The sequence below is a fragment of the Pyxicephalus adspersus genome, chromosome 2 (assembly GCF_032062135.1).
Source record: "Pyxicephalus adspersus chromosome 2, UCB_Pads_2.0, whole genome shotgun sequence".
In the NCBI taxonomy this organism is placed as follows: Eukaryota; Metazoa; Chordata; class Amphibia; order Anura; family Pyxicephalidae; genus Pyxicephalus; species Pyxicephalus adspersus.
The window spans coordinates 48,929,497-48,948,427 of NC_092859.1; the positions used below are offsets into that span (position 1 = coordinate 48,929,497).

General features: G+C 35.1%; 1 protein-coding gene across 2 annotated transcripts in view; it reads left to right on the plus strand.

Moving 5' to 3' along the window:
• Nucleotides 1–18,931, plus strand: part of GABRG2 (gamma-aminobutyric acid type A receptor subunit gamma2) — a 77,787-nt gene that overhangs the window by 52,249 nt on the left and 6,607 nt on the right. Inside the window, exons 6-9 of one of the 2 annotated variants that reach the window (XM_072400719.1) lie at nt 6,207–6,344; nt 12,483–12,635; nt 14,160–14,365; nt 15,784–15,807. In XM_072400719.1, coding sequence (XP_072256820.1) covers nt 6,207–6,344; nt 12,483–12,635; nt 14,160–14,365; nt 15,784–15,807 — 521 coding nt within the window. The remainder of the gene's footprint in view (nt 1–6,206; nt 6,345–12,482; nt 12,636–14,159; nt 14,366–15,783; nt 15,808–18,931) is intronic. The other variant, XM_072400720.1, reaches the window with a different exon arrangement.

Here is an 18,931-nt window from a genome sequence, read left to right on the forward strand (position 1 = left end):
CATTTACTTTGCTAGACAAAATGTGGGCTTTATGTTTAGTTTTTTTATTTTATTTTTTTTAAATTAAAGATTTTTGAATGGATTAATAAAAACATAAATACAATTTGGGATACATAGCTATAATGAAAAGTGAAAATTGATTTTACAGATTACACTGCAAGCTAGGTAAAACTATATATATACAAGATTGTTGTCTGTGGTGAAAATCCAGCATGTCTTGAATTTATTAAATTGCTATACAACCAAGTTGGGATGAGGGCTATCACTCTCTCTTCCTCCTCCCTTCTTACAACTAAAACAGCACTGTGTGTACTAAGTTTTTGCATGCTATTGTCACTGGAAATTATTACAAAATATTGTTTGTTTTTAGCAACAGAAAATTACTGTCTGTACATAGTTTAGGATCTAGTGTTAACAAGTATAGTAGATTATGGATTATTTTTAATTCCCCAAATTTAACACATCCTTGACATATCAGAGCATTTATACTATCATTCACAAAAAACAAATATATTCCCAATCACCAAAATATATACTATATCACATGTTTTCCCATCAGAACTGCAAATGGCCAAGACAGCATACATTTCTCAGATGTATCCTACTTTTGTCAGTGTAAGGAAACCAGTTCAGCCCCTTTGCTTACATCTAGGAACGTCTGTGTAGTAAAGGCCTATAGACTTTAATGGAGCAGGTAGAAGGACATGTCTACATGCTTTGCTGCATGTAACAAGGGTAACAAGGGCAAGGCAACAAGGGTAACTACACAGCTTGTTTGCGCATAATATAGTCTTTACACAAGTAAGAGAAAAACAGTTGCAAAACCACATATATATTCACACTTTATTGAAGGAACATTTCTCAGACAAAGACATTATCAGGAATGTGGGGGAAAAAATTAAAGGGGAATCACAATGAGAAAACATGCTGAGATGAGACATCATTCAAACTGTACCAATAATGTTACCATCTGGACAAAGTGGTTAAAGTTATGGAAGGTGTGGATTATAGAGGGCAAAGTTCCCATACAGACATAAACTTCTGGTGCATTTTATTTAGGGTGCTTGTCAGTTTCTCATTAACTAAAATGTCCATTGTAAAATTATCAATTCTAAGTTTCACTTCAATAAATGGAAATTGTTTCTTCCAATTACTTGCTATTTCCTGCTTATCTGCTAATAGAAGATATGTGCATAATTTAAATTGTAAATTTGTAAGATTCTGTGGTTAAAAATGTACCAGAGCAAACCACATGTCTTTGGGAATAAAGACCTGAAAAGTCCATTCAACAGCCTGAAAACCCTGCTCCAGAACCTTATAACAAAAGGGCACAACCACCGATTGTGCATAGCTGTACCTGCCTCTTAGAAGGCCCTAAAACATAGTCCAGACCCATTATTTGAACAATACTTTAATCGTAAAAGCACCATGTACCATCTCATCATAACTTTAAATGCAGATTTGACAGTGGTGACATTCAGAGAACATGAGGCCATCTTTGTCCATGCACGGAACTACTTGCTCTCAGGTCTGGAGAGGTACAGATCCTTTACCCAGAATGAAACATGTTTATGGGACTGAGAATCAATTATAGTGTTAAGCTCAGTGTATAGTATGGAAATTAAAACAGATATGTTCCAGAATTGTCAACTTTAATGGACAGTATCTATTTTGGATTAAGGATCTGATCTAATGACGGAGTTGCAGGTGACTGAAATATTCTTTCCCTGGTTCATCATGTGTTTTCTGAACACTTTCTCAACTAAGTACTTCTGACCTCTCCAACAAAGAGAAGACATTAAGATTATAATCAGTAAACGCAAACGCTGAAGGTGAGTCATATCCTGGAGGAAACGGTTGATTATCTGGAATCAGCATATTAGAAGAAAAGAGGCCATGAGTCTACTAAAATATTTAATCCCATCCTATAGGCGGAGCACATATTTTAGGTGTGGGCCTAAGCCTGTTTGACAAAGCTTCGACTGAACCTATGGTAAAGCCTTCACATTCAATAGCTGTCATAGAAATGATTCTATATGAACCCATAAGGGAGCCATTGGTGCTAATTGAGCCACCTGGTAATATTTTAATAACTTGGGAGCCCCTATGCCTCTATGTCTTTTAAAAGCAAATAAAGTTTTGTAGTATCTTTTGTGGTAGTTTTAGTTTTAGTTTGGTGGTATCCTTGGTTTCCTACAATTCCATATGAAGAACATTACTGACTTTTGGAATATCCGTGTAGTCCTTGAAGGGACTATGATAGGGATCGTCCTAAACATATGTTAAAGTTTTATCTGGATTGACATTTTGATTGAATTAGCTTTTCCAATTCAAGACAGTGGTAGGCTCGTCCATCTTGCTAGCGTCATTTTTAAGTTTGTGAAAACGTTGGAAATTAGCCGCATATAGCGAATCATATGTGTGGGTAAGTTTAATTCCCAGGTAGTCCAGATGTTGAGTGGCCCATTTAAATTGAAAATATTGCTAAATAGGGTTTATGTTTGTGGGTGGTAACGTAAGATTTAGACCTGTCAATTTTGTGGGTTGTGAGATAGTAAGCAGAATATAGTCTGTAAACAAATTTAATTTGTAAATTTGGTGTCCTAGTTCTGTCCCACGAATGGTAACATTAGACCTTATCAATTGGGCCAAAAGCTCCATGGCCAGGATGAAAAGTAAGGGTGACAGAGCGCATCCCTGAAGAGTGGGTAGAGTATAGGGCATGCAACAAGGCAATGAATTGCAATTAAAAGCCCCATTTGGGGAGGATATAAAATAGATAGTCCCATGAGATGGAGTTAAATGCCTTACGTATATTTAGTGCTAATAGCATACTTGGTATTTTCTTACAGTGGGCAATGTGGAGTAAACTGACAATTTTTCTAGTGCTGTATTAATCCCAACTTTATGTGTAGCCGAGGGAAAAAGATTTTTTTCTTTGTCAACCATTGGCTCATTATTGATGTTTGCTGCACATCTTTTTAATGTTTTCCTTGGGATCATGTCACTTTTTTTCCAGGGATCCCGCTTTGCTCTACTATTCCACAAGCAGATGAAACATGGGTACTTTGTGTATCCACTTTGCTGTCCAAGTAGGAAGTTCACTATTTTTAATATCATTAACACCATTGGTGTTCATGATTGCAAAGCTTTTGTAAGACCATTTTGATATTTTCATATTCTTCCTTAAGTTTTGTTGAGTGACCAATTGGAATTGATGCATAGCAGTTGCCTTTATGCAGTAAAACAGATTTCAAACTTTGAGTGGAACTGTCTATGAAAAGCCGCCAGTCTTCTGCTGGGTATTCTGGTGCTCCCATATGGGCTAGTAGACCAGGGATGTTACAACAGTACACAAAGTCTCCATCTTTACTGAAATATGGTAGGCGCGTCACCTCACTTGTCCAATAAACCGTTATTTTAACCTCTGGTCTCAGACAGTTCATTTCTTTTAGCCTGGATGCTAAAAGTTCACATGCTTGTTTTGACAGACTTAGGTCACCTAACAAATCATTAAGCTCTTCTTGGGAGAACTGCTGTTTTGATGAAACACTTCCTTCATATTCACTTCCACTGCTAACTTCTGGATTACGCTTCACCATGCAGCACAGGTCCTCTTGCTGATTCCAAATCAGGGTACTCCCACTTGTTTTTCTTGTAACCATTAAAACCTTTGCATTCACAACACAAAAAAAATTATGATGATTTTTGAGCTCTTGCCATACCATAGGTACACCAAATTTCAAACTTTTCAGTCTTCCATTTTTCCACTGACATAGACACTCTACACAAGATTTGCATCCCATAGAGGGAGCCCCATACGTATCTTGGTCCCCCAGTTTAATACCAAAATATGCAAGAAATATGCTTGTTTCACAAATTCTGTAATGTTTCTTCCATGTTTTTGCTGAGGATATTCACCACAAATGTAGCAAAATACACTAGGGTCATTTAAACAACTTCTTGAACAACTGATATTTCTGTAAAAAAATAAAAAGTATGAATAAAAGAAGGCAAATGAAAGTTTCATGAAAACAATGCTACATTTAATATATAAGATGCAAAACATCGGTGTAAATAAAGATTGATAAAAATACGCTGTGTTAACATTTGTTGTTGGTAAAATTGTCTATTCTGATTCCTGTATCACAAGAACTAGAGCTAATTCAATTAAACTGATGTCATTTCTGGGTTCAGCAGACCTGAAATACTCTAAATATATTGAAAAATCCTTGGCAAGTGAAAAAATATTTTTTTTTGAGCTGTGTAATAGTTGAAGGCCTTTTCATTTTATGTGTGGAATTAAACCCTTGCACATTAGGTGTAAATATCACACAAATATTATTAGCCAAAAGACCTTTAAACATTTTGAAAGCTTCATCACACATTCATGCTGTTGTTGACAGCACAAATAATCTGTTTTCGATTATTTTCATAGCTATAATTACACCGCGGGGGAGGTAATACCGGGGAATAAACCAGGTAACAAAAATAAACAACTAAAGGTACGAACTAGTATGTCCACAACATAGAACACATCCCGTGGAGACAAGTAGTAGGCATGCTTCGTAGCAACGCCAACAAAGGTGGGGAAACAAACATATATAAACTTTTTTAAGCAGAACAATGAGATTTCCACAACAGAATGGTTTGTATCGTGTCTGACTGGTTTGTTGTCCTCGCCAAGAGTGTCACATTGCCCAGAAATCTTAATCCTATCTCAAACCCCACTGGTACAGCATTGAAAAACAATTGGTCCCAGACAGTCACACATATAATTGAAAACCATTTAGGCTTCAAAAAAGAAAGCATAAATGCACCATAAGGTATTGTGGATACCTAATGAAGGATCCTCATTCAGTCAGTAAATGACACATAGTTTTGCCTAAATGATTGTGGCTTCTGTGGAGGGGAGCATTTTCTACGTCTGCTTGTCCCCCATATGGGTGAGAGTCGTGGTGATCTCTGAAACTGTGGGAGTGAATCTCTCGGACTTGTGGCTTCGGGGGTTGTAACTTCAAACGCTGCCTCTGGTGTAGCAACAGAATGTTGTTGACCAAGATGAGTGAAAGAAAATTTGAAAGGAAAGCCGCACCTGTATTTAATACCAAGCTCTTGCAGTGTAGTCAGTTTTAGGGCCTTCTGCTTCTGTATTGTCTTAGAAGACGTACCTGTGCCAAGAGCCCCATGAATATGATCACATTCCAGCCACTCTGGAGAACTTCTGGGAGGAGATCTTGTAGTACCTCAGCTACAAATGTAGGCAAATCCACAATTGACTCTAGAATTCCTCTAATCCGGGCATTACCCCTCCTGTTTCTATTATCCAGGTCTTCCAACTTGTAAAGAGTTGCCTGTAATTCTGTTTGAAGGGTGGGTATATCATGCTTATGTGAATCAATTACTGTAATGGGGTCATCCATCTTAGTTTCTGACTCGTGTATGCGGGAACCAAGTTTCCTTAGTGTGGTTCAGCGAAAGCTTGTCTGTAGCCTTTGTGAGTTCTGATTGCAGGAACTGCTTGAACCATTCCAGCAGCATAGCATCTCTCTATGCAGAGCTGGGGTGAGCACTGCGTAGAGAGAGATGACCTATTGCTGGAGGTCTCATCTAAATGTTCTACTGGAGCTGTAGGAGGTGTGTCTTTTCGGGAAAGGCATAAGCCACCATCTTACCCAGCAATCCTATGGACAGAGTGGAGGCCAGAGTCTGTGTCTGTAAACTTTGCTGCATCCGAAGACTTTCCCATCATCTACCGTGGGATGAGTAATGTTTAGTGGTGAGTAATTCAGGTCAGAAAGTCCACTCAATCCGTTAGCATCGCTGACTGCTTGCCTAGGTAGTAGAGAGCTGAATCAGATCGTGGCCATCTTGGACAGCTGCTCATGAGCGCTCCCTCTAAAAACAAGCTTTTTTCAAAGAAAAACAGATAGCCTGGAAAACGTGAAAAGTAACACAATATTCCCTGAAACTATTGAAAGCAAAAGAAAATCTTTTAGTTGTAAACATTTTAAATAAAGAGATTATATAAAAAAACAATATTTACTCTCTTAAATGTATACTTTGCAGAAAATAACATGTCTGTCTAACTATGAAAAAAAAAAACTTGAATTGAAATGCAAAAGAATGTGCAATTTTAAAAATATGTTTTGTATTTTTATTAGAAAAAAAACGGTGATTCTTATGCATTTGTATTTGCATTTAAGATGGTTATCCAAAAGAAGAAATAATCTACCAATGGAAACGAAGCTCAGTTGAGGTGGGGGATGTGCGCTCATGGAGACTTTATCAGTTCTCCTTTGTTGGATTAAGAAATACAACAGAAGAAGTTAAGACAACCTCAGGTATGGAAACAAAAATTCCATGTTTTTCTCATCATGAAATAGAAACATACACAAATGCATGAACCTTGATACAATGACTTTTAATACATATTCACATTTTATTCACTGACTGCTGTCTTACTAGCCATCCCCTATGAAAGTTGTAGAAACAGAAGTTTCTATCTTGTCTTATGTGCTTTTCCTCACAGGTCAGGTGAGCAGAGTCTGCTGCATGTAAAATGACTTACCTCAAAATTAATACCGAATTGAGCTTGCATCTAATCTTTATTCAGTACATATGTAGGTACAAAATGCATATAAAATTAGGATGGGCAGTGGTAACAGACATTTCTGGGCAGCTACCGCTGCCCAGTTGCCATCTTGTCTCTACACATTGTTTTATGAAATGTGTTTACAAAGACTTTTATTTTTTACAAAATATAAAGTGGTTTAAATAGGAGAAGCTGTAGTATTTGAATCGACAAACCCACTCAATTGTAATAGTGCAGTTAAGGTGGCAATGATTTTAAGAAATTGTTCACGCAGCCACCCGTATAGCTAGATAAGCATTTGGAGATCATTATTGAGGTAATTTTTTAAATTGCCAAATTGTAATGAAAAGGTTGCCCCCATTTAGAAATAGAGAAGTGAGAGCAGAAAAAAGTGACCCATTCACTGAGTCTGACAACGTTATAAATTTAATATATTATTTAATATATTTTTAATAGATTTTTTTATTTATTGTTTTTTCTTTTATCTGAGTGTAGGCTTATGTTTATTTCTAACATACTTAAATTTACTTACACATGTTAATGCACTACTTGTGCTAGAAGTCACCCCAAGGCATCAACCCATGTTTAGACAAACTAATGTAGTTTGCTATCATTCAGCTGAAGTGAATGTTCCTGATGTTAGCGTCATACTGAACTTTGTTTAAACAGAGTCCTAACATTATTCACATATTTAATGTATTTAATGTTTTTGTCATGTCATTTTATCAGGTCGTGTCTTCTTTTAAACCATTTGCCTGAAGCCTGTATATCTTCCCAACACTGGATTTGCAATACTGTTCACTACAATTACTGCAATATATTTATTTTACATATTTATTTTCTTTAAGCTGGAGTTTCAATAAGTGTTATATAAAGGTGTACAAACTGACACTTTTTAAGCAATGTTAATGACTTCAAAATAACTTACACTATACTTAAAATTCCTTGCTAGCAGCAACCCAGTTCCTATATGTTAAATATATACTGTCAGCTTCATTAATAATTGTCAAGGACACTGGCTTATTTCCATAGCCAATGGAAGTAGAAAGAGAATAATGCATTAATCAGTCATAAAGCATAATGCCTATTTGCATCCTCATCTATGTGGACTGATAATCTCATTTTAGAAACCATCACAAGGCTTTATCCCATTAATATGGTGATGTTGATTCATTTCTCTTCTTTCTAAATAGAGCAAGTAATCAAAATATATGGCTCACAGACAATAGAGTGGCTTTGAAACATGCAAATAATAGTGAAGTCAGAAAAAGTTTGACAATGCATTTCTTTTTAAGCACAAAAAACAGGGTTGGTGCCACTTTAAATATTGTCTCAAATCATGCAATAATTTTAAAAACTGCTGGCTTATTATTTCTCATTTGGAAATCCATTCAGCTACATCTTTGAAATTCAACATGCCTCAGAAATATAAATCTGAATATAAATTACATTCTTCTGTGCGCTGATGTGTTAAATCCTCATAGCAGCAGGTGTACTAAGCAATATGTTTGTCCTCAAAATTCTACTAAATTCAAAATCATGCACACGTATGAAGCTTCTTTGTGTTGTCTTTTAAAACATATTGATGAACAAGTTCAGTCAAGGAGGACAGTATCAATTCAAAATGACCACTGTGCACACATGATAATACAAGAAAACTTTGACTTATTGCAGAGAGTAATTTTACACTTCACTGCCTGAGAACAAGAATGCTCCTGGCTACTTTTCTGTATTTTCAATTTATGAACATGCATTACGGAGAACATGATTTTCCAGTGTACTATTTAATATTGTAAATATCATTTTATTTAGTATATTTTGAACCAGCAAAGACTCTAATGTCATTCATACATATGCACCTCATCATGGCTTGGTCCCCCACAGCTTGTGCAATGAAAAAGTCCCAAATAGGTCCCCTTCTTACTTTGCATGAGTGCTGTGTCATTTTATTTCTATTTGTAAGCTGTAGGCCACCATGAGCATGGCAAAATGAACAACAAAGGTCCATCTCTGGGCAATATTATAAGCACATTTGTTTGTAATTCACTGTGGTATATCAAATCCCTGCATTAACATAATCTACATGTGGATAGACATACCCTGATACAAGGTCGCCTAGATAATATTACTCTTAGCAATGTCCACCACCCTATACAAGAGCTGTCCTGATAACCATGATCTAGGTAAGGGTAAGCTCGAAAATATTTTCTAAAGAACCAACATTGCATACCATTTGTTCTCTACATGTGCATGACCTCACTGGCAATAAGTGGGGGTGAGGTTCACGTTCAGCCCCACAAACCTATGTGAGAATTTTAGGAAGGGAAATGTTAAAGGCCCCAAAGTTCCCCGCCTGACCATTTTAGATGTGTGGAAGGTTAGAATGGCTAGTGGTGAGGGTTTTGGCATGAGGTGTGTTGGAGCAGTGTAGAGAATGCTGAAAATGTGTAAAAAAGAGAAATGATATACTAAACAGTGCACTGCAATACTGTGCAAAATAGCATTGTTGTAGGGTCTTTAAAAAAACAATTATTCCTTTTGACAAGTATAGAGACAAATGAGGTTGGTGAATGTGCCCCCCCCCTCTTTCTTGTCTATAATTTGGGGCTTATTGCTTTCCCTCAACAGTTGGGGTCCCATAGTTAAAGGACAAGGCATGTTCCTCCCCTAAAATTGAAGTGGGGCTGGCTTATGGGTGAAGCCCTTTATTAAGAAGTCCCTCAGAATACTGCACCCTCACCTTCACTGTGACTATCTAACTATGTAACTACAGTATGTAGCATATGATACTTCATTCACTTTTATGATACCTAATGCAGTGAAGAAACATCAGCAGATTACATTACAGCTAAAACTTGGAATAGGAAATCACAGAAATGATCTTAAAAAGGGAAGAAAACATCTACATGCGTTTTTGTATATTATGTTATAGAGTGGAATAAAGTTTTGATTATTATTCCCTAATTTTGTTTCTGTTTTTAGCATTTTTGGTTCTGTTTTAAAGGAGGTGAAGAAACAATACCTGTATGTTAGAATACTTTGGAGGGATATGTTTACAACTCCATTAAAAACTCAATTTAAGGTTTATTTTTAGATTTCATGACAGAAAAGACAGCCTAAATCAGTAAGTTTTCAGTAAAAGAGTTTAAGCGACAGGATGAGTATTATGTGACTTTTCACCAAGCATAATTATCTACACTAGACTGGAACACTGGGTTATTTTTAGATGCTTCCAAAATATCTCATCAAAAGTAGTTTGTGCGCTCAAAAATAGATCAGTTAATCACAACAGCATGTTTGCATTTAATAGCTTAAAGGGTCAGTCCAAGAAACAAGACTTTCTAAATAGGCATTGAAAGCCAATAATTCTGATAAAATCTGTCAGTATTTAGAAGGTAATCCTGTCAGTGCAGATTAATATCAGCTGGTTTAGTCCTAATTGATGGCCTTTAAAAGGTTTCTCATTACCAAGGTATCACACAAGAAGCATTTCATGTAAGACCTCCACAAACTTATTTTTGCAAAACATACTGATGGCATTGGTTCGAGACATATTTCCAAACTTCTGAATGTTCCAGTGAGCCCAGTTGTGTCCATAATCCAGAAGTAGAAAGAATACCATTTCAAAAGAGTCAAAATCATATTCAGAAGACTTGCCCAAGAGCCACGTATCACTCGTGAAGAGCTTCAGAAAGACTTGTAGAGTTGTTTCAAAGAAAACCAAAAGTATTGCACTCAACCAACATGGCCTCTATGCACCCTTACCACATGCAAGACAAAAAAAGCTTGTAGAAGCTTGTTTAAAGTTTGCTGCTCAAAATTTGAACAAGCCAGTGAAATACTGAGGAATCTGGTTAGATGAAACCAAAATTGAACTCCTTGGATGTCATTGCACAGATCATGTTTGGAGGAGAAATGGCACTGGACATCAAAAAACACCATACAATCATTGAAGTTTGGAGGTGGGAACATCGTGGTGTGATGCTGTATTTTAAGCATATGGTACTTGCAGACTTTATATAATTGAAGGAAGGATGAGAGATGAAATGTAGCAGTACATTCTTGATAAAAATCTTCTGCCATCTATCAGGGTGCCAAGATGAAATGAGGGTGGACTCAATGATCCCAAACACAGCCATGGAAACTCTCAGTTGGTTTCAGAGAAAGAAAATAAAGCTGCTAGAATGCCCCAGTCAATCACCTGACTTGAATTTATTTGAAAATCCATGGAAAGAACTGTAGATCAGAGTTCACAGAGCAGGCACATGCGCAGTGAGATCAGCACTCTTTTTTTTTTTTCATTTACAGCGGTATACATCCCCCAATCTCACGCCTCTGCCGTGCAAGGAAGGACATGGAAGAAAATGGTGGCATCAGGGACAGCATGGGACGGAATTGAGGACAGGAGAGATTAGGGGCTCTGCGGAAATACATTTTCTATTTTAATGCAGTGTTAGAATAAGTCTGTATTTTGATCATGGGATATAATAAAAATAACCTTTTACAGAAATGGTGTGGCTCTTTAAAGTTAGAAAAAATGTCTCCTGTGAAGTAAAGCAGGCATCTTGCATCTATTATTAGTCTGCATTCAGACCCTCATGGGTATGCTCTTTCTTGCTCTGCTCTACACATTCCCTTATTGGCTAGTGGAAATGATAGACAGCCTCAGTGATTAACAAGAAACGAGAGACAAGGAAGAGGTAAAGTGAGCCATACAGTGTAATAGTACACTCCAGATCAGTGGTCGCCATCCTTTAGGACCTCACAGACCACTACATTCATAATTTTAAATAGGGAGGTGTGTAGTAGAAGTGAGTGAGCATGCACCAGGCCCAGAATCTCGACCGCGTGGGGAGACGCGTGACACTCAAAAGGCAAAGAGACTTCCCCCAGGTGACCTGATGATGCCTGAACCCCACTCCCCCATCACAGGCTCAGACTTGCTTTTTAAACATCCTGGGGGGGAGTAGCACACTTTTGTTGTAACTATACGAGGGACATGATCAGTTGGGTCAGGAGTAGGAGCCTGCTGGGGGGCACACCCGCCAGAGCCGCAAACCACCAAAATTTTCAGGTTTGTGACTGCTGTTCCAGATTGTTGAACTCCTAGGAAGATCTCAAAATTTATAGTTGACTTGTGCAAGAAATCTGCTTATCACGGGTTTGCTTTAAGCTAGACAAAACCATTTTGATTATTTATCTTGTGATTTTCCAGTGCAATACACAATTTATAATTACAATTTGCAATACATTAGACCAAATTATTCATAAAAAACACAGCCTTAAATTATTCAAGATAATTCCAAAAAGCCTATTTTTTCCATATACTTATAGCTGGGTTAATAGCTTGAAAAGCAAAAGGAGAGAAACTACAGCTGCTGTAGGAAGGAGAAAGGTTTTACTCCTAAAGCATCATCTCCATGACACAAAATGCTATTAAAATCTTGCAATTTGATGTAAAGAAATTATTGATCTTTAATGTATTATAAAAAAAATTTTAAAAAAATATTCATTAAAAGTTTCAGAAGTATTTCAGTATGTGTATATGAAAGTAAAAATATAGATGTTTGTATATGTAAGGGTGTGACGTGACATTAAATGCATGTGATGTGCGAGTCATGTATGATCATAAACACAGAAATAGCATATAAAAACAGTATGCTAATACAATAATAGTTGCTTCACACCTCCTATAAGGCCCCATACTCCAAAGACAGTTCTGTCACATTACATTTAACAACCCACTCTAATATAAAAAAAAGTGTTTTAGCAGTAGCATTTTTCATATTACTTTATTGTACCATGTTTTAATATTTACTTCTGTATATTGCTTATTTTATTCCTTTATTCTTGCTATCTATTTTGTTTTCTGTCTCTTTCTTTATAGGAGACTATGTAGTCATGACTGTGTACTTTGACCTGGCCAGGAGAATGGGTTATTTTACTATACAGACTTACATACCTTGCACTCTTATTGTCGTTTTATCCTGGGTATCATTTTGGATTAACAAAGATGCTGTTCCAGCTAGGACATCATTGGGTAAGTTATAAATAAATCTAGCAGCAAGCATTTCAGTTGATGGATGTAGCAGAGATAAGCATTGTTGTGTGAAGTAGGATTGACCCATTTTGAGCAGATTATTTTAGTTATGTTTTATACCATTAGGTGTTTCTAACTTCATTCTTTGTTTGCTGTTCATCCTTCTTTTATAACTACATTACATCTAAGTTGGAGAGCTTTACACATTTTTCAATCCTTCACCACCTGTCCTTTTATGTAATAAAGGTCAGAAACCACTCCAGAGGTAAGGAAATTTCATCTCTCTCTCTCTCTCTCTCCCTCTGGTAGATACTTGTTCCACTTAACATTTTTTACCCAAATAAACTCCTTTAGGGGCTGCAGAGCAAATGACACCAATATATTATTATTTATTATTATTTAGTAATGGCCCTAAAATATTCCTATATCTTTAAATAATTGTATGGGGACACTTTAATTGTAAATATGTATTTTTAGGTCTTTGTTGATTTGCTGTGTAAATGCTTTTTACTTACGCATATACTCAAGTATAAACCAAGATCCCTCCCAAAAATCAGATTGGAAAAAGAATCTTGGTTTATACTCAGGTCATGGTGCTGTGAAAAGTGTGTAACAATCTCTTGCAGTCAGGGACAAAATGCATGATTTTGTTACAAACTTTACATGAAGACACAATGTTGACACAATGCCAACAATATTTGCACAAAAGATTATTTAAGCGTAGGTGACCAATCATAGCTAGCTCAAAAATACAGAATACTTTACCTTGTAAAAAGGGGGAAACAATCTACAGACTGAGCCAATGTGATTTTAATTTTCCCCCTAAAAAAAAATCTTTTAAAAATAACACACCATGAATGTATTTATTCACTTGCATTTTTTGGCATTTCTTTTGAATTTTAGCAGTGATGGCTGCATGACTGTGCCCTAGATCTTTACTTGAGTTGTAGCTATTTCCCTTACTTTCAGGTACAAATAAGTACTTGGGTTTATAATCAGATTGGTTAATTTTCTAACACATATGGCAAAGCAAGACTGTTACAAGAGTCTAAGAAAATATCTATTTTGTAGTCAAAGGACTACAGTTCATCATAACTTATGTTACCTGCACACATGTGCACAAGGCCACTCTCAGAGTCTAATATAAATCTGTTGAAAGGTATTTTGTTACTAAACTGAATATTACCAGCACGCCCAATGGCAAGCCAAAAGTCATCAAACACTACTGCTAAACACATATATTTTTTCTAAAAAAAATTATAATTTTTAAAGGTAAAATTTTGGCCATCAAGAAAGATGTGCTTGCAAAAACAGTGTTGATAATAAATGCAGTTCAACTGCTATACTTCTAAACTGTAAAATGTAAACCTAAGTATTTCTCTGTCCATGTGGTTCCCTGGAAGATTACCAAAGAAAATCCAGGTCTAATAAAAGAAATAAAAGCTAGTAAATAATGATTCTCTTCCATTCTTATGCACAAAATGTTACAATTACTAAATCTGCTGTCTTCTTTTTTTAATATAGGTATTACAACTGTGCTCACAATGACCACTTTGAGTACCATTGCTCGGAAATCCCTTCCAAAGGTCTCATATGTAACAGCAATGGACCTTTTTGTCTCAGTGTGCTTTATCTTTGTATTCTCTGCCTTGGTGGAATATGGCACCCTCCACTATTTTGTTAGTAATAGGAAGCCAAGCAAGGACAAGGAAAAAAAGAAGAAAAATCCAGTAAGTATACTGGGAGAATTTGTATTATTATTTTTATAATATAACCCTAAATGGTATTATATATTTAATAATTCCTGTGCACCTAAATATGATCAAGCATTTATCAGTTAAAGTGGACAGAACACTTAAAAATGCCAGATAAGTTAAAAACTACTCTATGACCTTAATAAAATCTGTATAGTTTGGTATTGCTCATACCATAATCATTTCAAATCAAGATCATGCCATTGCAGTTTCATTGACTGAGTAGAAAACTGCAAATGATTACAAATATGGTTTTCTAAAGTTATTTTTTTTTCAGTATATGATACAATTAATGTATAACCAATTCATTTTTTTCAATTTTTAGTTACTTGTATGATGTTTTTTTTTAAACTAAACATAAAATGCAAAACTATAATATTTTAAATTGTTTAGGATACTGTTCCTGCAGTTTTTGTTGAAACCTTTTTGGGTTGGTAGTAACAGTTTTTATTGCTATTTACATGGGATAACCATTTTTTAAAGTTTGTTTTTAAAGGTTTATGTTAGAAATAAGAATTTTATTATATGTATTCTAGTTTTTAAATTAAACAACCTATTTTTTTTAATTGTTCTATAAATACATAATATAATATTGTATAGCCATTACACATGAGAGTTAGAGAAAAATGTACAACAACCAAGAAGAAATCAAAAAAATAAATAAATAGGTAAATCATAAAAAATAATATATTTTAAAAAATTAAATTAATTTCCATAAAAATATTTGTTACATATGATCCAATAATAGAAACATCTTGTATGAATTTTTTTTTTTTTGACAGCAGTAGTTGCAGTTGGTCATACCACCTACATTTTCAATGTTTAATATAATTATAAAAAGTTCACCTCTAGGATCACTTTTTTAGGATTTTAGAAAGTATTTTGTATCTGGTATGCCCCCAGAACTGACACATTTACTGCTTTAAAAGAATGTCCTGTATTGTCTTGACTAGCAAACCAAACCAAAATAATAATAATAATAATAATAATAATAATAAAAAAATAAGCATTATGTTATAGAATGTATTTCTCCTATTTCTTAGGTTTTTTTTAGTATATGGTTGAGTAATAGGCAGATGCTGTGGGCTGGAATTTTTTAAGACACAGTAACTTACAAACTTGGAAGCTTTATCAAACCAAACCCTGGAACTTTACCGATTAGTGTAATGACATTTTAATAGATCTTGGAATACTGGGAGGCCTTTAATTAGTAAACATTTTTGAACCTCTGTATCATAGTTATTGACAAACATTATCTTATTTATATTTTAGTTGCATTGTTTAGCAGTCATGTATTGTGTTTTTGATAATGCTACAAAGGCTATTATTTTAATTTTTCTTTCATAATTTTACTCCTAAATCCTGATTTTCCTTTCTTATCTGTACAACAAAAGCTTCTCTGGATGTTTTCCTTCAAGGTATAATGTTTCTGGAATGGAAATTCACTGCATGTGTCTGCTGAATTAAACTTTAAAAGCCTAATTTGTGATTGGCTTTATTTTTTATTTTATAGGCAAATACAATATGACAAGAATGTATAACAAAATTATTGATATCTTTAAAAAAGTTGATTCAGCAGCATTTACACAATTTTCACAGTTAAGAAACAATGGGGTTGATATACTAAAGGAGTTTAGGCTGTTAATTAACAAACTGACATCACTCTGAAAGGAAATTTTAACTTTTAAAACCTGAGTAAATAAGGTGAAGGTATGCTGACTTATGATGTCAACTATGTTTAAGAAGAAATCACATTTTTAAATTGGGTACAGGCAGTCCCCGAGTTACAAACATCCAACTTCCATATGACACAAATGAAGGCTGTACAACAGGGGATCACTGGGTTGCAGCCAAAGTGTATGGCATGGCGTTCCACACAGTTTGTGTTCAACTGCTGCTCCTAGAGATTGCTGTTGATAAAGGGTCCCTGCCTTCACAGAGCCCTACTTTATACACGATAGAACTATACATCATACTCGTACTCATCGAAGCAGAACTGGCAAAGTTAGAGAAGTAAGTTCTTGAAACACAGAAGTTTACCGAAGTTTACTGTACAGTTACCGAAACCCTGGGATGCTACATGGCTTTTCATGTTGAGAAAAAGAAAAGCTCTGTGCAAACCTCCTTTAATGCCTACTTTAAGAAACTGTCTCCAGAAGCAGAATCTGACCCTGACTAATACCAATGTCATCCTCACCAACAAGTCCATCATCTACCAAGGTTGTTTAAGGTTGTACTGCTTTTTAAGCATTTACAGAAAGTAAGTATGTACAGAAAGGTAAAAAAAGAAATAATATGTTAAGACAAACATCTGTCCAAGTTGCATTTAATAAAAAATATACCTTCACCAGTATACGAATTCAACTTAAAGCTGTCCAGTTTTCTGTCTTCGTCCCCTTGTGGAGGGCGAGCTAGACACTGCCATCTTCTTTCCTCTTTTTCCTGCTTCTGTCTATGTCACCTGATCTCGCACTGCGCAGGTGTGATCGGGTGATTTAGTCTGTGGTTAATTGGAAAAAAAAGCGTTGATTTCACTGCCCATGCATGAGATCAGCATCCCTTACTATGACAAAAAAGCTTTGGCCATGCGCAGAAGGAGCAGCCAGGACCTGAGAATCCTCGAAGGATCTGTGCTCTCATTCTGTCTTTATCGCCTTGCAATAAAGTAAAGGTATGAAAAGTTAAAAATATGTAAAATAGGTATGTAAAGTATGTTAAGTTTAGGTCTGCTTTAAGAACAAACCTACAGAATCTTGTTTGTAACCTGGAGACTGCCTGTATATCAATGCAAAGTGATTTTTTTACCACATCACTAAGCTAAGTGAAAATTTCCTTGCAGTATGATACATTATTTTCTTGTGAATAGCCTAGACTTCCTTTATAAATAAACCTCAATGTTAGTTACTAGTACTTTTCATCTTTTTTTGGCTAAAGGACACAAACAATATCATCCCATTTCACTGCTCCATATAAGTATGCCTTTAAAAGAATGATGCAGAACTGTAAGCCTTTGGTCTGTCATTTGCTGAATGTTGTCACAAGTCGAATATCAGTTTTAGAACATTCATATTTGTGGCAATGTTGTAGATGATAGCTGTTTATCACTAGAGCTGCAGTACACCTTGTGCATTACCTTCATCTTCTCTAATGTCTTCATAACCCATATGGGCGAATTCTGAGAACCAGAGAAGAGAAAAATATGATTTTGAATTTTTAGCAGATTTTTGTAATTAACAGCATTTTTTCTAAACTAAATATATTTATCTCACTATGGTTTGGATGTAATTTTGATACTTTTTTGTTTTGCTACTATTTTCTAATTACAAGAAATGTTTTAAAAATATGAAAAATAAAGAATGTATTCGCCCATATTTTGCCAGTTTCACTGTATAGAGTTAGAGAAATAATATTTTTTTCAAAGGTATGCAATTAAATAGATTTTGGATTTATTTTTTATTTATGCCTGCTTTAAAGTTGAAAAAAAAATCTGATATTTTTTCCAACAATGTATATATTCACAATAATGTTGGCACATTTCAAGCACTCACTTATTCATTTACTACAGGTTGTAACAAATATACTGTTTCGCTTAGGTCATGTTATATTTTTTATACTAGTTGTGTGGATAGTAGAAATCCTGTTAATCCTGACATAAATACAGTTAGCCTGCGTATGCACTTTGTATTATTATCTTATTATCATCCCTGACTATTTCAACTTGATAAGCTACAGATGATAAATTTGGAAAGATGATGTATAATCCTGTCCTAGGGTGATGATTCTGCAGCTCCATGGATACAGTACAGTATGTAAGTGTTGTTATCCTAGGACAGGAATTGTGTCTTGACATATTCACCTGTCAGACATCAATTAAAACTAATGAACCCACCACACCCAAGAACAAGTATCCCACAATATATTGCACATTTGTTCTTAGGGTTAGCAACACTTCAAATGTACACATATTTCACAACATAAATATAATTTTTTTCGATAAAATAATCATTTCGAAATACTTGAATCAAAATGTATATGTTAACTCTATTCTTAACTTCTTCATACCTCTATTGGAATAGTGTGTATGGTTGAGAATATTTGCTTCTGTACATATACAATAATAGCAAACATATGCATTAATTTATATATCAAAGGAACTCACTAGCAACAAAGTCTTTCTAGCACTTACATTAAATAGAAAGAATAAAAGGGCTTTGCAGGTCCCAGTCGTTTCTGGTTACTATCTACTTACTCCTCTGGGCATTTATTTCCTTGTATGTGGCAGAGTGTGGGAAACAAGTATTTATAAGTAATCTAGTCCACATACTAGAACAAACTGTAAAAAAAAAAAATGTAATAATAATAATTTATTTTCTGTTCTGTAATAACATTAATATATTTTCAGTAACGAAAAATAATTTTTAGCTTTTGAAATTAAAGAACCATTTAGTAAATATAATTTGAGCATCACAATGTATTACAGTGGTCCCCAACCTTTTTGGACTGGCGGACCACTAAATTTAACTCTGGCTCTGGTCAATGCAT